The sequence below is a fragment of the Dermacentor variabilis genome, chromosome 7, assembly GCF_050947875.1.
Source record: "Dermacentor variabilis isolate Ectoservices chromosome 7, ASM5094787v1, whole genome shotgun sequence".
In the NCBI taxonomy this organism is placed as follows: domain Eukaryota; kingdom Metazoa; phylum Arthropoda; class Arachnida; order Ixodida; family Ixodidae; genus Dermacentor; species Dermacentor variabilis.
The window spans coordinates 143,479,627-143,503,079 of NC_134574.1; the positions used below are offsets into that span (position 1 = coordinate 143,479,627).

Genomic DNA, 23,453 nt, shown 5'->3' on the forward strand with positions numbered 1-23,453 from the left:
TTGACATTTCCAGGAGGGTGATTGCCCAATCGGCGTGTAAACAGGATTACGCGATCGCTCTTCTCCCTCCTCCCCCCTTCCCCCCGGTCGCCGACGAGTGTCCTCGTTCCTGCAGCACACCCTCCCTTGCATGGCTTCCTTTCCCGCGTCTCCTTTCTTCCTCACTTCTTTTCCCTACTCCCGTTTTGCTTTACCTCCAATCTCCCGCCTGTGTGTTAGAACATGCCACGAAGAGGCGCGTGTCGCGCGGGGTATCGGCGTTCGGCTGGTAGCTGCGAGTGTTCGTGCATTGAAGTCGGGACTCGGTGTGTATACGTATGGTATATCGTGGCATTCGCTGCATCCACTGCAGATGGCGTTACTTATTCCATTTTTTTTTTACATTCAGGCAGGTGACCTGTATCACTATTGCCGTTATTGCAGGGAAGGAGTAATTATACAAAAGTACGAGGCATAGTTTGACGTATGTCACACAGAGGGATACATAGGCACAGCATTCATCAACGTAATTATAAGCACCGCGGAATACGCCTGGTAAATGTCACGCGCACGGAGCATATTTCATAAGAGCAAGGAGAAAAGAATGGCACAATAGCAAGGGTAGTCAGATTAGCGTAGAAGAATATATATTCGTAAATGCAGAGGGTCGGTAATGAGAAACAATTTTATAAGTGTTTAGAATGTGAGCGGCTGCAGAAGCCCCGAGAACAGCGCATGAGACGCCGGGGCAAAGTGCTGCCGCAAGCGGACATCAATAGCGGCCATTACCCTAATAATACTGTAAACATACCTGCTTGAACAGCGTAAACAGTGGCGACATCTTGGGACGCCGTGTCAAAGCAAGGCGCGAATCACTTTGGAAGAGCGAGACATACGTAATACGGTGCCTGAAGATAGAGAAATGTGTGGAATATGAATGGTGGTGGTGAATACTTCTTTATTTAAACAGGGATGACATCGATGCATGTGTAAACGGAACGGGCAAGGGTATCGCGCTTGTTGCGTCAAAATGCGGGAGTCTAAATTCACTTCGCGGATGTAGGAGCGGAGCGTGAGATGTGACGGACCATTTAGCCCCTCCTCCCCCTTTGTTTTTTTCAGTACAACGGATGTACACAATTTCCAAGTGTACACGAATACACGTTGGCACATGACAAGCAGCATTGCCAGAAAATCCTAAGAGACTCGATACAAACTTCGCCCCTGTCCAAACAGGTGAGAGAATGTTCTCCTATGAGTTCCTGCCTCCATGGTTCCCATCTGTGACCGAGAACCATTCGCTGCGATTCTGCCGGAGCGGCGCTTCAAGCCCGCATCTTGCACCGTGCCGATATGGCTTCGCCAAATCTATAACCAGCTTACATAAGGCACATTCGCGTCTTAAAGGGTCTTAGCAGTCTTGCAGTCGGGGCAGATGCCTCTATCTGTGCAATCCCGAACTCTCCCCCGTCCTTCCCCATTCAGACCCAATGGTCCTTCAGGATCTTCCTCGATAGCTCACATGGTTACCAATGCTGTAGCGGGAAATTCATGATAAAAAGGGGTTTTGCTGGATAAAATGGCAGAGGGAAACAGAAACGTGGGGAATGCTGCCAACTCAGACTAGTATGGGGCATACCAAACCATGAAATCAAAGAAAACGCGACAGGATTGTGGCGGGAGGTGGCTGACGTTGCCTCCGTTTAAGGCGGTCCCGTCGAGCGGGCCACCATGCTCTCTCTCTCTCTCTTGCTCCCACCCCTCTTCCCAAGCGCGAATTAAGCGTGGATTGCGCCGGATTAGACGCCGGATTAGAGCGCGCCTGTGTGTGGCAGGCGGCTTCGAGCTATACACCCCCCCCCCCCCCCCCCCATACAGACAGAAGAGAACTCTGTGGTCGAGTCGGGGAACACCACACACTTTCCTTCCCCTCCTTGACGCCTTTCTTTCTTTCTCCCCTCCCTCCGCCGTCCCGGATTCCCTTTCTATAGTCGCCGGTATAAATCGTCCCACCCTACTCTAGTTTCCCGCCATTTCCCGCGAAGTATAGGGATTAGCGGAGAGAGCGGCGGCTGGTGCGTCGAGGGCGTCCGCAGCATTCACACACACCGAGGCGCGTGCTCGCGTCGTACGGCTTTACGGGGACGGAGATGTGTATCTCTTCGTTTTGGCAGCGGCGGCGGGTAATGTTGACGGATCGCTCGTGCGATCCCGGCGTTCGCCCTCGCACGCCCCCCTGTGCCTGCTTCCCACCCACATGGCACGCGCTTGTGCGCGCTCGGCGTCGACGTTTTGTGGTGGCATTAGCGGTGGTCTTGTATAAGCTCCTCCGCCTCTTGTATTGTCGTTTGGTTTCTTCTTCTTTTTTAAATAATTCATTCTCGGAGCTTCGAGTTTCCGGAGCCTGAATGCAAATGTGGGAAACTGACTGGTACTCGCGGCACTAGTTGTGTTAGGGTGTAGTGAGACCGTTCTGTTCGCGAATCCCGTTGTGCGGGTTCGGTTCGGTATCGTTTTGGGAGGGAAGCGTATAGTGCGGACGCGGACGGCTAGCGTCGGCTCTGAAGCTGCCCCACGTCCGGTTACGGCGCGGCGTCCGATGTACGTAAGTGTGCGCGAAGCGTCTGAAGCATGAATGTTTAGGACTTCTTGGGAAAAGCTTGTCGGATGCGCTTGTGAAGTCTGACCGTTGTCGGATAACGCGTGTTTGTGCGACACGTCGTATGTCGAAATCGCACGCAGGATCGTACCACGTATCTTTTGCACTGCACCTTTCAGTGTTTTGTTGGAAGGCTGAAAGCTACTGGAAACCGCTGGCAGAATTTGTCGTGTGTGCTTGCTGCTATCAGTATTGTTGGATAAAGGCTGTCGGCTGTGGTATGTCGTATGTCGATATCGCGCGCAGATTCGTGCCACATGTGTCCTGCTTTACACGTAGCGGTGGCCTTTTTTTCGGCTTTGTTGGATGACGGAGAAGTCCATCTTTCCGTGGCTTCGGTGAGGCGGTCAGCGAGGCCACGGAGGTCCCTCAGATAAACAAGCTCACTCGCAAAGCGAAGCAGATGCGCTGGAAGCGACCCCTATGGGCTGTGAGGGAGGAGCAAAGCAGCAGGAGGTACAACCGGCCACGAAAGCTTCCCGCTAATGGGAGCATCAGACGCTGTTCGCCCGCACGTGCACAAAAAAAGAAAAGATGCTGCGCTTTTGGCACTCAAACGAGACTCGTCTTCCTTTCTTAAGTCTTTTCTGCGTTGACTCCTTCAACCTTCTTTTTTCGGTTTTTTTTTTCTTTCTATCCGTACGGTGACGAAGACTCAGCTCGTCACCCCCAGCACTGGTCCAGACGACGTCCCGCGTCGTGTCGTGGTTTCTTCTGTTTTCCGTCTGCTCTTTTCTTTCCGTCTATTTCTCTCGAGGTTCCGCGAAAGGAACTTGGCTTCCTCCCTTTCTGACTCCGTGTTTCCTTACCTACGTATATTTTTTACAGTAGTTATCTTCTCTTTAGGTTCCGTTTAACCACCGCAAAAACCGCCACCGCTTTAGTTACTACTTCCTGTGCTGCCGTATCCCTCTCTCATCTTCTGGCAGGATCTTCCTGTTTTTTGCTTGGTTTTGTCTGCACGTTCCTCGCGGTTGTCGTCTGTTCGAAAACCCCGCAGCAGACGGGCCGGCAAGCGTGCTGGCAGGCACGGGGGAGACAACACGTCGTTCGTCTTTATCTCTCCTCGGTTCTGTTCTTTCTCGTGCAAGTTTTTTTGACTACACCGTCCCCTCGGCCCTCGTGTGCGCGAAGCATGCATGTCTCGCACGACGACGCTGCTTCTGCGAGGAAGCTGAAAAGCAAAGGCGAAGAAAGACGACCCCCCTCCCCCGTGTCCTCGAGACTGAACGAAACCAACCTACCGACCCCCGGTGCGAACTTTCTAACAGTGGGAAAGGGCGGGCGTAGCGGGGCTTTGTGGGGGCACCATGAGATGACGAAGGAGACCTTGAGGGGGTGTAGCAGGGGGGCGGAAGGCGCTTCGGTTCGCTTTTTAGGGGTGAGAGGACAGTGGCCCACAGATTCCTGGTGGCGGAATCTGTCTTTAGCAGCGTCGTCGTCTCTTCTCGCGAGTCGAGTCGCTCATGCTTGCTTGCTTGCTTGGTTTGGCTGTCGTTCCTTCGTGTCTCGCGCTGTTACATTTCTGTATTTTTATTTTTTTCCCCTAACCGAGGCTCTTCTGTGGCTGTCCAGAAGACCTCGCGGCGAGGGAACTTGTTTCTTCTGATCGCTGCTGCTCTTGCAGCTCTTGCCTCTGTTTTGACTCATAGCTCAGTACGTCCCCCTCCCCCCCCCCCGTCCCTCCTCCAGCTTCCTCAGTTTGCGTATTCTCCCGCTAGCCTTCAACATCATATCTTCTTTCTTTTTCTTGAAGTTTCTGTCTTTCGTTGAGATGATTGAGACAGAAGACTGTACAGAAAAGGAAAGTTAGTAGGAAGGAGGGGGGGGGGGTCGAAGCTAGTAAACCTCCCGTTGTGTGCCGGCAAAACTTGTCGCACACAGCGGCAAGTTATCGTAGGCTTTTATCGTCGTTGCTTGTCGTTTCAAACCACTGCTTTATCCTGTAATTATTTCCTTATATTGAAAATTAGATTCATGCAGAACGGCTTAGTCAAGGTACCTTTTATTTTCTGTCTTGCAGTGCTGCTCGGTCGCGAGGGTCGATGTACTAGTTCTCTCGATTCAATCAGTTGTTGAGCACAGATTTCGCTCGGCAGGGTTCGAATTTCGTTTATTCCTAGCTTCCTGCTTCGCACCAGCTTAGCAGTTCGACTAGGTCCAGTCGGTTTCCCTTTTACGTTTTATCCAGCCGATTCTTCACATCTCTCTATGGTTTCACGGACACAACACAGGAGGCCCTTGAAACAGTTCTCAACCGGATTTAATTTATTGCTGGCAGGCCTACCACTCATGTAGTCGCCCCACAACCCTTCGGTCTCTCACGCAGACAGAATTTCGTTTCGGGAAGTTTTCAGACCACTCGTAACCCGGCTTCGGATTTTTGGTAAGCCGTTCTCATGGAGGTTTATTAAAAGATTGTGCGGGACTGTCCTGGCAAGTGAAGCAACCACCAGTGGGGCCACGTATCTGTACGCCGCTGTTTTCCCCCATTGTTCGGCAGCACCCAAACCCGTTCGTGCCGCGGCTACCACGTGATCTATACGGACTTGCACGTGACTGAGGGCTCGATCTATAAGTGGGACTTAAGCACCATCTCAGCTCACGCGCCTCCCGTAACAGTGCCCGCGCTCGTGCCTGTGTTGTTATCTATTTCTTTTTTCTTTTTAGGAATCCGTTTCCATGAATGGCAGGCAGCATTTCGAGCGGAGCACCCCCCTATTGCGCCCCCTTTAATCTCCCTCCGTCCCGACCCTCGTAAGGAATGACTGAGTGCTTTTCTCACAGGAAACTGGAGAAGACAGTGACCCCCCCCCCCCCTCCTTCTCTCTCCTCGCCCCACCACCCCCATCCCGCGTCCACGTGCCTCCACGCCTTTTTTCGCGGCCTCTCTCTGCTTCCTCTCAATGTTGCCCTCATACTCCTAGGGCTCGAGCCCCGCCGCTCGTGTTCGGTGTCTCCGGCGGCGCGAGAGGGGGGGTAGAGGCGGTCTCTCGGGCTCTGTTCACAGTGAAGAACCCTCCCTCTCCCACACCCATCCCGTCCCCGACCGCTCCGCGAACGGACGACTCTACGACGCACATGCTCGTCTGCTTTCCGCGTCGTCTGCTGCTGCCCTTTTGCAGACGATCTGGCTCTTCTGCTCCTCTTCTGCTTTCCACGTCGTCTGCTGCGACCCCAAGCCTGCGCCCCTCGTTCCAGACGATGCCTCCCTCTTTTGCCAGCTAACTCTCCCGCTCCTTCGCGTTTCTCCTCCGCTTTCACCCCCGCACATTGCACCCCTCGTCTAACCATCGCACCCGGACTCCCGTCTCGTCTCAGCAGCCAGCAGGGGTCTCGGTGAAACGAACGTTGGCCCGGTTCTGTCGGGGATGTCAGGAAACACACCACGGACGATCGCGCCAGCGCCTCTGGTAGGATGGTTGGAGAGAGGAAACGTCCCGTGTAGGATCGTCGTCGTCTCTGTGCCCGATTTAGCTGCTCGGCGTGGCCGCTGCGTCGAAGGCAAGGCCTGGTATCGTAACGGAAACGCAGCTACCTTTGACTTCTATAGGTGTGACACAACAACAGCACTCTTGAGGAAGGATTGCCGTAGAAGATTTATTCTGTGCTCTGCGTTAGGTGCGCTGGTTGGGACGCTAAGCTCAGTTTCGTGTCTTCTTTCTTACTAGCTCGCTCGCTGCCGACAACAGAAACCTTCAAACTCATCCACTTTTCCGTTTTCCTATGGAGCCTGTGAAACAAACAATACTGCTAGTAAGCAGCGAAGAGATTTCCTGAGTGACGTCATGAGTTGGCGAAGAGTAACGTCATCGACGTCTCGTTTAAGGTTCGGGGCGACGACGTTTGTGCTACTCAACAATCCGGCTCTCGTTATATCGGCGGAACAAATCAACGCAGGGCTCACTCAGCGATTGCTGTAGGCGTAGACTACCCGGGACACCGAATGTTGATGAATCCCCCTCGATCCTGCGTCAAACATAAGTGCGCGGGTTCACCTTGAATGAGACGGTTATGGCGTTCGCGGTCTTTTTGCGAAGCCGCATGCGATTTTATTTGCGCTATATCCAAGCGACCGATAGTAGGCTGATGTTTCCCAACGTTAGTATACCGGTACCCAGCCATCTATATCTTGGGTATCGAAACTGGGCCTGCATTCACATAAGGGTTCTTAAGCTTAGGACTGCTCGTAAGAACAAATCCCAGCCGATACAGACGCTGGAGATATTATTAGCGAACGGGGCCTGCTGTCGGCAAATATCACTTACGAACGAAATGCTTTGTGAATTCCTCCTCTGCTTCGGAGAAAGAAACACAATAGTAAAACGAGCACATTTCCCATTGTTTCTTCTTTGCTTTCCTTGATTTTCTCGCTTTTTTCTATTTTTTTTCTCATGGAACCCCAGTCTATATACTCTGTAGAACTTGTCTGTTTCCGGTTCCCTGTGTCCTGTGTCAATTCGCGCTTTCAACACTACACATTGTATATACCTTCCGGGCAGCCTCTTCTTTGGGAGCTCCTCCAGTAGGCGCACGCGTAGTTTGCATGGGTGCGTGGAGCATGCGATTTCTCGCATGCCCGCTCGCACGCGACTCTTTCACTGCGGTTTCTCGTCTCTACCGAAGAAAAAAAAAAGAGAGAGAGAGAGAGAGAAAGAGGATGCATGGTGACCGCCGGTCAGTGTCATCATCTCGTTGCGTCCGCTGAGCGATGGGTGCGTGACCGTGTGTCTCGTCCCGTCTGAACGCTCCGTTACGTTGTAGCTACACAGTAAGGCTGTACACTCGGTAGACTAAGAAAAGAAGAAGCTTGCTCTTCGGGCCACGGGAAAAGGCATTATATCCGTTCTCGCTTGGTTGCCCCGGGAAACGCGATACTTCGAGAACTCGATGTGTACTCTCATGGTTGCGCGTATTCGCTTCCAGGGACCGCGCGAGCAAGCGTTTGTGACGTGCCCGCTTGTTCATCAAACCGTGGCGCTTACGCCTTGCCTGGGATGGGCCGAGAAGCGGGCTATTAAATGGAGAAGGGGTGTGTTTGTGTCTTTGTGTGTGTATGTGTGCGTGAGGGCGGGGAGGGGGAGTGTAAGAAGTTAAAGTAGAAAGTATAAGACACGGTAACGTGGAAATCGTGCAAATAATGCCTCGAATCCCGTGTCGGTGGTCTGCTTCGGCTTGTTGGTTCTCCTGTTCTTAAAGAGTTCGCGTGAGCTCGTTCCTTTTTTTATTACCGCGGCCTTCGCGTAAAGAAAAAGTCTGTGTTTAGATGGGCTCCCATTTTCCGGAAGTGGCCACCGGTTCTTAAAGGAAATTAGTGAACAAAAAGTAATAATAACGAAGAATATGGCGTTATCGTGATAACTCGAGAATCGCCCGTTTGTACGGCCGCACGGAATGGGTCGTAATTCCGGCCTTCTTGCGTAAGCAAGGCACTTTATGCGGCCCGCCGGAAGAGCACGTGCTCTTTACGCTCTTGTTTACTCCCCAAGGTTCCATTTCATTCACTTACCTCTCTCTCTCTCTCTCTCTCTCTCTCTCTCTCTCTCTCTCTCTCTCTCTCTCTCTCATAGCGAAAGTTTCTTTGACTCTTCTCCTCACTTTGCGGACACTGTTGTCTGGCCGAGTAAACTGAACCGATCTCGGAGGCCACATAATTCGGAGGTGCCGACTACGTTTGTTTGTCGATCCGGATACCAGCGCGCGATATATGTATTCGCAAGGGTTTCGATTAGCCTCGTCCAGCGGGCCTATTCGGGAGTCAGTGCGATGTCACAGCTCCCAGGCACACGCCTCGTTGCAGTAGCCGTTAGAGCTGACCACTAAGTGTTCCCAGCCGCTTATCTAAGTACGGCTACCGCATTGCAGCCAGTCTGATGTTCCCAATCACGCTCTGATAATCCTGCCTGTATTTTTATTTTGGAAACAGCCATTACATTGTCGTGTAAAAGTTACAAATAAACTTATTTCACGTTCCTACTTTCTGTCTCAACAAGCCTTTTTTTTTATGTCTGGTCATGTCGTCGTTGTTGTTGCTGTCGATCATGTTCTGTCTCCCAGGACAGGTGTCTATAGTCCTTAGCGGCAACTCCATCACTCAAGCGCACCCGCATTCACGCACGTAAGCATAATCGTTGTGCCACTTACGAGCAGGCGTCACTGTTTGCCTTAGACGTCACGCAATACCCAAGTGGTTCTCCCTCAGCTGTTTGCATATCGTATGATGATCAGCAGACGTCGCTCGTCTGCCCGCGTCGATTTTCCTCTGCAAGCGACGCGCGGGCAGACGAGCGATGTCTGCTCACGCGAACGTCACCTCTTTCTCGACGTCGAGCGAAGGAGACGGGAATAATGACGCACTAAGTTTTCTTTCACTCGCCACGCGCGACTCGGCGCAGAAGGCAACGCAAACCCTGCTGCTTGCTTCCTTCACAAGGCTCAGTGTGTACGTGTGGCCTACAGGAAACAACAAATACGCTTCGGGGGACGTGGAGGGCCGTTTCTTTCGGTAGCTCGTACGGGAGAGTTAATTGAAAGCGAAAAGCAAAATTGCGGGGCCGCAGCGAAAGCGAAGATCGAGAAAAGTAAAGACAAGATAAAGAAAGAAGGGAAAAGAGGGGGGGGGAGGCAGAGATAAGGAGGCGAGCGGCTCGCGGTATCCCGTCTCCGCGCGACGCACATCTGTTGTTCTTTGATACCGCGCTCGAGAAGTATATGGAACGAGTTATCCGCGTCTTAATGGCGTTTAATTGGCCAATTAAGGCAGGCCCCGGAGATGCGAGCGACGAAGCGAAGTTATATGGCGACCGCGTCGGACGTGTGTACGCGCGCGCATGCAAACCAAGCTCGCGCTTTCTGTTTGGTTCTTTTTTACTTTTCTTTTCCTCTTTTTTGTTCTTTTCGTACCGAGGCACTATACTGTGGCGTGCACCCGTCGGTGATAGTCGTCGAGGCTTCGCGTTGAGGAACAGATGCTTCAAACACCCACACACACACACACGCGCAGTCGACGAAAAGTTTTGCAACGAGATCTGCGCGCGGTGTATTTATCATGCAGCGAACGTGTGAGCGCGTATACGTGTTCGTCGAGGTTTTGCTGCCCGCGCCTTTGCTTGCTTGGTGCTCGCTCGCGCAGTCCGCGGTGACCAGTGGGTCAATGCAAATGAGCCTGCGATGAAAAAAAAAAAGAAACGTTGTTCTCCGACATCCAGCGCGTCTTCACTCCGAGCTTCGTCTTCCACCCCCCTTTCTTTCTTTCTGTATGTGTGATGACCGAAGCCAGGCACTGCTTTAGGAGTGTTCACGAGCGAAGCCTCATAAAGACGTTGACAGACTCGCTTTGGTGGACGTTAATCTTGCGAGCACGTGCGTTGGGATTAGGCTGCCAACAGAGAGCGTTCCGCTAGGACGCGCTGGGGCCGCGGTGTTCTTTCTCTTTCCTTTCCTTTTTCTTTTTGGCAACGGAGTTCATGTACTTAACGCACGTGCTTCGTTTTTTTTTTTTTTAAACTCCGTAAGAACGTTGCCTCGCCGTGCTGTCTAATTACACCCGAGCAGTCGCTAATTAAGGAAAGCCGGGTCTGCGTTATGTCCGTGCGTCTCGGAGGTTGCGTTTGTTTTAGTTGAGAGCGTTGGTTTATATAACGAGGGCACCTAACGAGTAATTCGGTTATGTAATGCGCGAAATATTGTGGTTCTTTCAGCTTGCCTGAGGTTGCGTTTGTGTTCGTGGGGAGGGCAGGGGAGTGGGGGGGGGGGGGTGTCTTCGCGCTGTTTTGATTGGGCAATTGCGCGTTGGCCGCGGAAGTCTAACAAGGTTCGCACCTTAGTTCAAGGAGTAGAGAACGTGGTATACGCAAGCCTCTATTGGTGTACAAGAGTAAGCTAACTTGTTGATTTATCGACTAAGAGTGCTTAATGACTTACTGATTGATAGATAGATAGATAGATAGATAGATAGATAGATAGATAGATAGATAGATAGATAGATAGATAGATAGATAGATAGATAGATAGATAGATAGATAGATAGATAGATAGATAGATAGATAGTATTAGAGAAGGCACCGCAATCTGCGTAGAACACATAATCGTCGCAGCTTTTATACCGTCGGGTTCGCGATTGTCAGGTTGACTGAATAACAAGGAATGTGCCTCAGCCTTCACTATAGGCCTCACTTCAACGCTGCTACGTAGTCGCATAAGTATACATAGATCGGGGCTGTTCGTAGTGTAATGTTGCTGAGACTGCTCCCGCTGTTGCTATATTGTCAGAGCTGCGAGGAAGATGGTGCGTTAGCAAGATTGGTAGGGGTGGGGTGGGGGGAGAGGCCCAGATTCCAGGAAGAGGGATAATCTGGCCGTAGCCGCCGTTTGGCTGCATACATAATCCTGCCATTCTCTTCCCGCTGATCTAAATGCGCCGGAAGGATATCCCTCGGAAGTCAAGAAAGGAGGGTGGGCGTACGTGGGAGGTGGGGGGAGGTTACTTTTATAGATGAGTGATAGCGTGCCACTGTCCAGACAGCGCCGGATGGGAAAATTTCGGGAGGCCGCAGGAAACGGCGAGTCACCCGACACTGAGAGTGCGCCCGATGCACGGAGTGGGAACGCCTGCCGTACGCGCACAGAACCGTCTCCGTCGTGCACTCTGTACCGATATGAAAAGGAATGGAGTGATCTCTGTTTAACAGCCATCGATTCCTGCAAATCGTTTTAGGTCAGAACTCCACTCACTGCAACTTACTTTGTACAGTTCTCGTGTTGGAATCCTCGTTGACGTTACGTACTTTTGTTAACCACTCATTATGCAATACCCTCCCGCGCGGCGTTTCTTCAGGACAATGGTAGGAAGTGAAATGAGCTCGGGAGGAAGGAAGGAAAATTATTTGCCCCAAATATTTCATATATACTTCGTATTACACGTTATGTGCTATTGTGAACAATTGAAATACGAACGAGTTGGGGCTCTATGTAGAACGCATTCTTTCGTTCCTGCCTTTGTCAGTACGCGTAATGTAAGTATTATTTCAGTTTGTATGCTTAGTATTGGACCTATATCATCTTTAGATTGGTGGCGCTGCGGGATCGTAATCTAGCAATCATTACGTATGAAAGGTGTTCTGTTTTCTTCTTCGCGTTTTAGTTGTCCATGGTTATATACGTCACGAGCATGGCGTCTCTTCCCAAGAAGCGCGATATGCAGGACCCCGTGTTAACCCAGCAAGGGTTCATGTTGGCGCGAGGTTGGTTTTAGAGAGGCACGACTTTCCCGTGCTACTGGGGTATATTCTTCACGCTTGTCGGCACGGCGTCGTAAAAGTAGAGATTCAGTTTGTTTGTTTGTTTTTAAAACGGTCCTTTTTGGCTAGTACCTAGGCGCAAGCCGGAAGGGCTACCGGCCCGAACATTTTTTTTTTTTATGTATGTCCCTTTCGGCGTCGCGCAGTAAAGCTTTTGTTGAATGATTAATTTAGCGACTGTGTGCGTCAGCGGCTAAATGAGCGATCGTGCATTTTGGTTGAATCCTGAACATTTCCCAGCACGACCTAATAGTCTTCGCTGTGCTTGTACTTTGTATAAAACACTGCGGTGAACTGCGACCGCAGGTCTAGTGTCTCTGAGCGAGAGCCCATAATTACACATTTTAAAGTGTTAGTACATATGGCGTGCTGGTTGTATTACTTGCATGCGTGTGTACGCACTATAACCGAGATACTGCAGTTCCGTGCGCCGCTGGGGCCTTAACGAAACGCCGCTTTGGCACCGCGTGGGAATGGAAACGTGAAGCGCGGGGTTTCCCCCATAATGCGACGCTTCGTCAATGAGACGTGAAGCGTCAGCCGCATTCGCGTATCATAAAGCGATGGAGGAAGGGGGGGGGAGGGGGAGACGGGTGGAAGGGGCGGCGTTCCGGCGTAAGCGTAGGAATGATTTAGTCACTGGCATGGAAGATCCGGGAACGGTCCTTAGACAGAGCTTCCGAACCGTATTCGAACGTCCGGCATGGGTTCCGTATCGTCCCTGTATGCGATTCATCTGCCCTTTTCCTACACATTTGTTCCTTTACTTTCTACACTGACAGTTTTTGTGGGCTTCTCTTGCACTCACAGGGGTCGCATTCGGAGCCGGTCGCCTTCGATTTCTGTCTGTAACACATTCAATACGTGCACCTGCAACTTCGCGCCGACATACACAGGATGGTTCTCTCATTAGGATAGAAGCTCCGTATGGTCACCCCAGAGTCGTTATAGATACCGTGCGTAATTGTTGTTTGCTACACAACGTAGACTTTACGAAATGAAAGCAAACGTAAGAAAGAGGGAAATTCGCAGCAGCTGATCTCCGTTCGCTGTGTTTGTCTCGTTGCGAAAATTGTCCGGAGTCCTCCACTACCGCGTCTCTCACAGCCTCAGCGTTGCTTCGGGGCATTAAAACTAACCAATCGATCAATTAATGCATTAACTGATCCCTCGTGCCCTTCGTCATATTTCTGCGAAAGCAGTTGCACTTACAGGGACCGCTTCGCGGAGGTGCGTCCTTAAATATGAGCAAGAACATAGATCCTACGAATTCAGCGAAAGCTCCGCCCTCAAAACATCTGCGATCTCGGACTCAATAGGAAATGTGTTCTTAGGCGCCTCTGCGCACAAATGCACAGTTCTTATTCATGTAATAGATGTTTATTCTCTCTTCCGCTCTTGAAAGAAGTTCGACTCTGTCAAGAAGTCATGGAAATTAGCGAGCGTAGTTGGCCGACGCAGCTGGGATTGAAACACTGCGCCTCTGTGTAAGCGAGTCCCTACCGCTACCACCGGAGGTTGCCGCTAAGACAGACGCGGTTCTAAACACCAGAGGCCATGCCGGGCTGCTCGCTGCTCGCTGCCTTCGGACGCTTCGAAGCTATAAGCCAAAAAAAAAAAAAAGCCAGCAGTTATAGGCAGGACTTGATTCTGTATCTTGTGGTTGGATCTCTGGAACTTCTCAACTGAACCCCCCCTCCCCCCTGCCAGCCTCCTTCGGCCCTTGTTTCGCTTGCGCCTACTTGCCCCCCCCCCCCCACTAACTCCCCTCCACTCCGGACCCCCTCCCCACACCACCACACACAGACCGCAGGGGTCTTCTCTGAACTTGGCCCGACTACGACTTTCGCATACCCCGGTGCTAGAGACTGATCTGGCTGTGGCGTCCGACCGACAGCAGCAAAACGAAAGTTCAAAAACGCCTTCTCAAGCTGCGCACTGCGTCCTCCGAGCAAGAAGAGACATGAGGGGAGAGGGGGAGTGTTGGTGGCGCAGTCGACAGGACCTCGCCGTGAGAGGCGAGGATGCGAGAGCTTTCGCCGCCGCCGCTGCAGTGGTGCTGGTGGTTTCGGCTGCGGTGCTATCTCCCGACTTGTTCTTGTTTTCAGCGCTCCAGTTTTTCTGGTTCCACTTCGTCGTTGACGTCGCAGTAGGTCCGTTCTCCTGCTGCTCCGTATTTTGGTGCTCGGCTGTCCCAGGGGCTGCCCCGAGAGGCTTTTGTGGCTGCGTTTGATGTTTATGCATAATTTCTGCCTTTTCTTTTAATGGGGTGGGGCGGTGGGGTTCAGTTAATGTAACTGACAAACGCGAAGCGTTGAATTCTCCTTATGACTTGGGCTGTTCAGCTGCTCGGCTTTTCTGGATCATGCAGAAGCGCTGTCTGCTTGCCCGTGGTGGTAACTAGACTATTTGTTTTTCGCTATCCATCAGGATATTGCGTGCGTTACATATTATTCTTACATATTTCATGGAGATAAGCCCTTCCCATTTAGTGTGAGGTCTTGTTGGTCTCTTTTGCTAGTAGTAGTCAATATGTTACACGCCACCAACAATTCTGTCAACAAAAGTATAGGATACGTCATCGCGAAGAATAAAAACAAAACTGTTAGCAATGCAACTCGATACAGTGTGGTGACAAAACACAGGCACCTTGTGAATCCATGTGTCGATTACCACTTCCATCATTTAATAAGAGGATTTATCTTTTGCTGACAACACAACCGACCTGCCGCAGACGTATTCTTGTCTTGGCCACGGCGTCGTCTTCCTCGTCGAGTCATCGGTCGCTTTGTCCTTACTTTAAAACAGACCCAATAGCATTCCACTGCGTATGAATCAGTGGCAGCACAGGGTGTTTTACTGTCTTGGCCGCATGGCTTCATCTTGGCCTTGGCCGCGCGACGTTTAGGCTTGTGTTCTCCACGTCTGGTTTCACCTTCTAAAGGGGGAAAAAAAAAAAATCTGGGCTAAGCCGCAATTTGATTGAGGCATGCTGCATGTAGCTGGCTGCTCTGGATCGATTTTGACCAACTGAGGTTCTTTAAATTGCGCCTAAATCGAAGTAGACAAACTTGTTTTGTCATTTCGTCCCACCTGAAAGTACGGCCAAAGCGGCCGAGGAGCGAAACCGCGACCTCAAGCGCAGCGCTGCAATGCCATTCCCACTGGGCCACCGCTGAGGGCGGTTTTTTTTTTGCCATTTTTCTTTTTTTTTTTTGCCATTTTTCTTGAACTCGTCCTTTCATGTTGTCTGAAAACTAGTCGCCCCAACACCAGCGTGGGTCCACTCTTCGTAGTACTACTCACGGCGCGCCCCTCTGGTCGCCCTCCCCCCCCCCCCTATCCCATCTCCGTCCCCCTCCCCCCGTTTCTTTTTAGGCGTGTTACCACTCTTTGTCAGTTTTACCTGCCTCCAAAGGTTTCAGGTGGCTGCATTCCTCGCGGGAGCTCCTCACATTTCTTTCTTGGTTTCTTCCTTCTCTTCTTTTTTTGCTCTCACGCGGACTTTTTTTCCGTGAAGTCTCTGGGTCACAGCACCAGCGAAAGCAACCCTCGCGAACACCTGTGTATGGGCGAATAAAGGAACCACGTGGTTAGTCGGTAAAAACTAAAGAAAGGAAGATGCAACGCACGCCATAGAATTTGTCACACTGTGAGCAACATGAGCTGGTGCACCAAATTTGTTTTCGAGAAACACTTACTTCGTGATGGGTAACAGACACGAAGGATGACACAGGGGAAATTACTTCGACTTACTAATTGAATAAGAGAAATCATTAATAAATGGAAACGGATGAAAAAAAAAAGAAGACAACGGGCCACAAGGTGGGAATGATCCAACGTATGTACGTAGATATATTCTAAACATATTCTGTGTGTGAGATATTCCGAACGGCAGCAGCAGGCAGGGGTGGTGGAGGTGCAGAAGTCGGGGTGGTGGTTGTTGGTCCAAACTGCCTAGGCAGGCGTGATGACCTCTCCTTCTCCGAAGCATTGCCCCCCCCCCCCACCGCTCGCTTGCAGAGAGAGGGTGCCGGTGGCGAGAAGCGGCGGAAAAGCTTTAAGCGGTTGGAATTTTGAGAGAGGGGTTAACGATCTTCGTCATATTTTTTTAAACAGGGGGTTCCACCGAAGAAACCTGCACGGCCTTCAAAGGCGTTCCCCCCGCCTCTCCTTTAGAGCCCTAATTATATCATGGCTCGTGGAGGTGTAGGAGTGAAGTTTGAGGAAGCGTTTTTCTTACCCTAGGTTGTTTTTGAGGAGAACGGACACGTGAAGGAACGAAATAAAGAGAAGGTGAACATGCAAAAACAAAAAGGAAAAGAAAGGTGGAGAGCACTTGAGCGCGATTTGCTGTTTTCGGTTTCCCTTACGCCTGTCGTGAATAGCGCGTGCCGGGCGGGAGATAGCTTTGTTTTTGCATTTTTGTTCACCCTATTTTTCATACGGCTTACGTTAGATTCATAACTGGCGCACAACTTTCATGACGTGGATCGTGCAGTAAGACCATTGAGCGTTGTCGAATACCACGACGTCGTGGGGGTTATTAGTTTAAACAGATCATCTGTCGCGCGAAGATTAATGCGGCCTCTGCTAGGCGCGCTTTCCCACCTGAGCTTCCCACGTTTCGGGAAGCCGCTGCTCCGACCTGACCGCCTCGTTCTAAACGGCTCTTCATCATTTTCGCGCAAATCGTCCCGTCCGTGTGCACTTCCTCTAAGCTGTGCTACTTCTTTTTTTGTGTGCGTGCGTATTTAAAAGTTCTTTTACTAAATACGTCCACGTGCTTACCGTTTTCGGGGCTAGGTACTAGGATCAATCTCGCCGCGTCGACGATTTCTCGAAAATTCCGACAGGTGATAAGAAGCCGCTGAACAGCCAGCTTTTCAATCTCGAAACCGCGTTGTTCTCCGCGTTGAAAAAAAAAAAGTCCTTTTTGTCTTGTGTTTTAACATCGTGTCCTTTGTAGGGATATTCGAATAGTGCTATTCCCTAATTAGTACATGAAAGGGCTAGTCGGAGTATGGGAGAGGCCTTTGCCCTGCAGTGGGCCTAACCAGGCTGATGATGATGATGATGATTCCCTGATATTTGGCCGGTGTAACTTGGCCAGTCACACCTGGTTTGGCATCCTTTCGAAACTATAGGAGTCGGTGCGAATATTTCAATAAGGAAGTCGAATATCGGATCGTGATATTTCCCTATTCGTTTCAGTAGTCGAATCGAATAGTCACTGTTAGTGAGTACGAATATTTTTCGAATAGTTTTCGAACACTTCAACTTCCCAACTGTGCACAGGGGGCCACAGTAGACTCAAATTAAGCACGAGTAGTGGAGCACGCTATATATCACTCAGGGAGCCGCACTTTTCCGACTTAACCGCTATCATCGAACTCAACAATGAGCATTAAGTGTGTGAGTGAGCTGCTTCTTTACTTCTAATGTTCAATTTGCGCTCCTACTAAACAACGCTTCATAACGTGCGCTCTAATGACGCAAACTTGTCAACGTTGTTGACATACTAGGATGCGAACACGGATGGTGAGAATAGCTATTCGGGAACTATTCGAAAAGCGTTCGACGTAGCTCGATTCGTATTTGTTTCGGTCTCGAAAAGCACTGTTGTTCGCGCACCCTTGCGAGACAGTGTGCGGTGCCGTAGCGTCCAATGTCCCTCCTTCTACGAACACAGCGATTCATGCGTATCTGGCAACGTGCTCTTCCTTTATTTGATTACAGTGACTGTCACGGCGCACAGTGTAACTAAAAGCAGTTGTTCCTTACTTTACAAAGCTCCTCGGGTGCCCGAACGTCGAGTTTGTGTTACCTCTTCCTTTGCCAATGTCCCATCTGAAGTTTACCATTCGATGTGATATTCGGAAGTTGTTTTTCTGAAACATTCGTATTGGATTCAATTAGAAAATTTCAGTATTGGAACAAGCATACAAAGAGAGAGAGAGAGAGAGAGAGAGAGAGAGAGAGCATTCAATTCGTTTGGATCCTGCAGAACGCTACGCAGCGGAGTGCCACCAACCACACAAACCATGCCACCTTGCGCGTTTCGACCGCACTTCAGGTAACGCGATAAAAATTCGAGTCGCCTTATTCTACCGCGTGGTTCGCCTCGACGCACGCTTCGACACCCGGAACACAACGAGGAAAGAGCTCGCTCAACGTGCCCTGCGATACAGGAGACACCGCACACCCCTCGAACCCAGCTCCACTGTCCTCTTCTGCCGATGCCCAAATGATCGCGCGTAGCCGAGACGCTCCAACTTCCCGGCACGTCGCAACGGTCAGCTTTGTGATCTAGCCCTTCTTCAACGACACGTTATTAATGCCTTCAGGTTTAAGGGGTCAAACACGTCCTCAAATCCTGTCGCACTTTTTTTTTCTCCCGGCGTAATAAGGGACTTGCATAGAACCGCGAACGCGCGCGCCATCACAGCGTTGCGTTGTCGCCGGGTGGCGGAGGAGGAGGGGAGGGGAAGTCGGTTCAATCTTGGCTCACGTCAGCGAAGTCGCCACGGGCAAAAAGGAGTGGCGCGGGGGGCAACCGTCGGTTGCGGCGGTTCCTCGACATCAAAAGCCTCCGCTGTTCTCCCGCGTTCTCAGTCACCCCCTCCCCACTCTCATCCTCTCTCTCTTACCACCGCCGTTCTACCCTTTCCTCGCGCCCTCTCCTTCCTATCCTTCGTCGAGCACGACCTGAACTACGCGTTGTAGGCCTAGCGCGCTCGCCCTCCTCAGGACCGCCGGTTGCGGGGCCAATCTCGAAGGGTGTAATTACCTCGGAAGGAAGGGGGCCGACGGCTCTCGATGCGTCGTCGTCTTCGTCGTCCACGACGGCGGCAGGCAGCGCGGGCGCCTACGTACGCGCCGGCCCTCCGTTCCATCTCCCGCTGACTGAAGCGCCCAAGAATGTACCGCGTTTTCTCGAATGCAAGGCGCCACCTACTTTCCTAAAGAAACCGTTGTCGTGGAGACGCACAGGATTGGGAATCTTGGCGGGCTTTCTTAAACCCTGTACCTAATGGTCACCGATTTTGGCAACTTTGACAGAATTGACGTTTGAGCGAGTTGACGTTGACGCAACGGACTAGAACGAAAGAATCTACAGGGTACGAGATAAAAAGGAAAATGAGTTTACAAACGCTATTGTAGCAGATATACACTGATGGGTGTTTACCAAGGCTTGAAACTGACAGCAGGCAGGAACTTTCGAAATTTATCATTAACACACGTATCACGTTATACTATATAAACACATGTGACACATCAACGCGTTTCAAGTCCTTGAGACGTACATACATACATACATACATACATACATACATACATACATACATACATACATACATACATACATACATACATACATACATACATACATACATACATACATACATACATATCATCAACATCAGCAGTCTATTTCTACGTCCACTGCAATACGAAGTCCTCTCCCTGCGATCTCCAATTACCCATGTCTTGCGCTAGCTGATTCCAACTTGCGTATTCAACTTTCCTAATTTCATCAACCCATCTAGTTTTCAACTGCGCTTCAACTGCGCTTGGGACCCATTCTGCAACTCTAACGGTCCACCGGTTATCTAGCCTACGCATTACATGACCTGTCCAGCTCCATTTTTGTATCTTTATGTCAACTAGGATATCGGCTATCCCCGCTTGCTCCCTGATCCACACCGGTCTCTTCCTCTCTTAACGTTAAGCTTAATATTTTTCATTTCATCGCTCTTTGTGCCGTACTTAACTTGTTCTTGAGCTTCTTTTTTAGCTTCCATGTTTCTGCCTCATATGTCAGCACCGGTAGAATGCAATGATTGTTCACTTTTCTTTTCAACGACAGTGCTAAGGTCTCAATCATGATTTGGTGATGTCTGCCGCATGCACTCCAACCCATTCTTATTCTTCTGTAAATTTCCTTCTCATGATCAGTTTCCTTTGAGTAATTGATCTGGATAAACACGCCTGCACAGACTCAAGAGGCTGACTGGCGATGATGAATTGTTCCCTTGCCTGGTTATTGAACATTACCTTTGTCTTCTGCTTAATAATCTTCAACACCGACTCTTACACTTTGTTGGTTAAGATCCTCAAGCACTTGTAATTCGTCCCCAGTGTTGCGGAACAGGACAATGTCGTCTGCAATCATCGGCATACACCTATATAGAAACACGTAAAGGCTAAAAACTAAACGCGAGAACTGCAGAAACACTGCATCGCATCGCTTCACGCACACTTGTTCGATATTTCAAGTATGCTCGCATAAAGTGTGACCTCCCTCCCTGAAAACACGAGCAGTGCCTCGATGAGGGGCGTTGATTACATTCGCAAAAGTGCAGCACCCAGCCGTCGCTTGCCGATCAGCGAGAATCCAGTCAAGCTAGGCACTGCTGCAGGTCTCTCTCTCTATCTCCCTTTCTCTCTCTCTCTGTGTGTGCAAGCGACGGGCCTCGACTATTGGCTGGCGAACAAAAGAAAAAGAATACTTTGGCTCTCAGGGGAAGTTATTTCGTCCCGCTGCATTGTCGCGCATGCTCGGCCTGCTTTGTTTTCCTTTACACATTTCTTTTTGTATTTATGTTACTTACTCCGCGCGTGCGTGCGTGCGTGCGTGCGTGCGTGCGCGTGTGTGTGCGTGCGTGTGTGGGTGTGTGTGTTTTCGTTTGCACGAGCTCCCTCTCTCACGCTCGTTCCCTTCTCCGTTTTCCCCCTCACCCTCTCGTGAGCTGGTCCACGCGCGCGCTCGTGCACAAGCAAGCGCTTGTTCTCCTGTAGCGGCCCTTTCAGTTCTGTCGTTATTGCTCATTTTCTTGACGGCTTCCTGACGGGAAGGGCAGGACGACTCAAGGCCGTAATTTTCGCGTCAAAAATTGTTTGTGTGTATGTGCTTTTTTTCTCCCGTGGCCTGGCGTAGAAACTTACCCTCCCTCAATGAACCCCTTTCCTTCGACCACCTCCTCCTCTTCCTCCGCCGCCGCTTTCGTACTACGGTAGAGCAGCGTTCCCTTGTGGATCCAGGGGGAGACAGCGCACTCTGACGGGGAGATAGAAGAAGTCCGGAGAATGCGCGCGCGGCCGCTTTGAAGATGACGCATGGTGCCGATCATTTTTGATTGCGGTGGTTGGTGGTGCACTTCGAGAGAGACGGAAGGGCCGGCGGTCAGTTATCGAGTGAGGGGACGGGGGAAGGGGTGGATGCGGGGCGGCTTGCTTGCGGAACGTACGCTTGCAACGCGGCGTGCTTTTCGCGAGCGGCGAGTCGGGAGAGGGTAGTGCGAGGGGAAGGGCGTCGAAGGTGGAGGAAAGGGGTGTGAAGCAGGGCGGGTAGGATCTAGCACCCGTGAGAGGCACGGGATGATCGATTTAGGGCGATCTGTTCGTTTGCTGGGTGAAAAGATGAAGCCGTATGCGGTTTGCCTTGTCGAGAGGTGTTGGGTTGCATTCCGCGGTTTTGGTGACTCGCTGCTGCTGCTGCTGCTGCTGCTGCAGCCGCTGCTGCTGCAGCCGCAGAGAAATCACGGGTCGCTCGGTTTCAGCGGCTTTCGTATCGATGCGATTGCTGCGGAGGAGCTTACATGAATTTGATCTATGTATTATGTAGACTTACAATAGACTACCTCGGTGCCCTTCATTCTTACAGATGTGTCGTTTTGTTCACACAGAACGGGTGCAGATAGTGAAATTTGTTAACAAGTCTATTTATTCTGGCCTATCTGTGGTCGGTATACGACTACGAAAAGAGTTATTTTCAGAAAGTAGTTGTCTGTCTGTCTGCACACACATCTCTATATATCTGTCTGCGTATCTATATATGGTACAGAAAATTAAGTCATGTGCATTGTTGGTAATATGGCTGTGACGCAGCAGGTAGGCTCCGGACGTCCTTCTTAGTGAAAGGAGCTGCGAGCCAATGATGATGGTGGGGATGGTTTATTGGCGTTTGAAACGGGGGCGGTGACAGATAGTTCACCTAGCCTGCTTGAGCTAATAGATAATCTGTACATGCTTATCGAACTACCCTTCTGCCTACATCTTAATATCGTGTGTCTTGCTCGAACGCTGTAAATCGACCTTGTACAGTTTGCCTGAAAGTGATCCGATCCTATCTATAGCGCAACTACACACCCGTTACCTATAACAGGCCGCGAGCGTGGCTTCAACGCACCACTAGCAGGAGCGCGCGAAAATAAATAGCAGATTTTGTGCTGGGTGAGAGTTCTTATTCACTTTCCGCGCCGACCGCGACCAACTTCGAGCCACCTGCGTTGCTGCAAGCGGACGTGGTCAGCGGTGGGGCTGCGTTGGAATTTGCTGAACTACTTGCGCCATCTGTCGGCCGACCGCGTCACTGCGGCATCGACGTAAGGGCTCGCGCCGAAACTGAAGAGCGCGGAAGCTTTTGCGACGTTCTCAGGCTCCTTGTTATAATACCAGCGGATCGCGCGACAGTTATCAGATGTCAACCTCGATGAGGCACCCCCTGTTAAGTAACAACTAGTGTGTTGCCACTCGTGCTAACTCATTTCCCCGTGCCCTGTAGAGGTGAATGCAAAAATGTCTGAAATGAAAAGAGGCCTTCTTCTGGCAGTTAACATAAAAGATGATGTTGACAAGGACGAGGAAAATGCTGGAGCCCGGCCTGACACCCCTAGCACCATATAGACGGAGCAAGTCTATTCGCCTCTGGATTTTCTCTCTCTCTCTTTTTTTTTCTTTTTGCGCTACAACTTAGCTAAGCCAAATAGAATGTGTCATTTGCAGATCCGTGCCTAAAACGGCGTTCGTTCTGCAGCTAATTTCCAGCTGTTAATTTCGAATCCCGCTGACTCTCGCGGTTTCTCGAGCGACGCGGAAATTGAAACGTAAACCCTTTCTCCGACAAGATGCGTTGTACCTTCGCGCGAGGTTTGAAGTAAATGACTTTGACGTAAGGCGGTGAGGGCCTTACACGTTTGACGAGAAGAGACGACAAAAAAAAAAAAGAGAGAGAGAGAGAGACAGTACGGAAAATGACGCAGTGCTGTCTCCGAGCCGTGGAAGGGTCCGCCAGCATTACCGGCTACGGAGCCAATTAGCAAGTTGAAGAAGCGATAGCGGTTAGACAGGCCGAAAGTGGTGGCGTAGGGGTCGGAGAGGTGGGGGGGGGAAGAGTGGGGAGAGGCGAGCGAGCGTAATCTCGATCCTGAGACAAGGTCCGCAGGCCCCGTGATGGATGAAGATGTATCGCTCTGCCGTTCGCCCATCTTTCTTCCTTCTTTTTCGCTCTCGCTTCAAATCCCTTTCCCTCCTTCTTCCGCGCCATTCCTGGCTTCCTTTTCAAGGTGCGCGCTGGCCGTTGGCCCTTTGCTAACGTTGACCCTGTGCTAACGTTAATAATATTTGGGGTTTTACGTGCCAAAACCACTTTCTGATTATGAGGCACGCCGTAGTGGAGGACTCCGGAAATTTTGACCACCTGGGGTTCTTTAACGTGCACCTAAATCTAAGCA

General features: G+C 50.8%; 1 protein-coding gene across 4 annotated transcripts in view; it reads left to right on the top strand.

Annotated features, from left to right (window-relative positions):
- The window catches only part of hth (Meis homeobox homothorax), a 404,490-nt gene that overhangs the window by 145,299 nt on the left and 235,738 nt on the right, over positions 1 to 23,453 (top strand). For 2 of the 4 annotated variants that reach the window (XM_075699492.1, XM_075699491.1), the window contains exon 8: positions 1,102 to 1,215. The exons of the other annotated variants lie outside the window; for them this stretch is intronic. In XM_075699492.1, the coding sequence (XP_075555607.1) occupies positions 1,102 to 1,215 (114 nt within the window). The remainder of the gene's footprint in view (positions 1 to 1,101; positions 1,216 to 23,453) is intronic. 4 annotated transcript variants of the gene reach the window in all.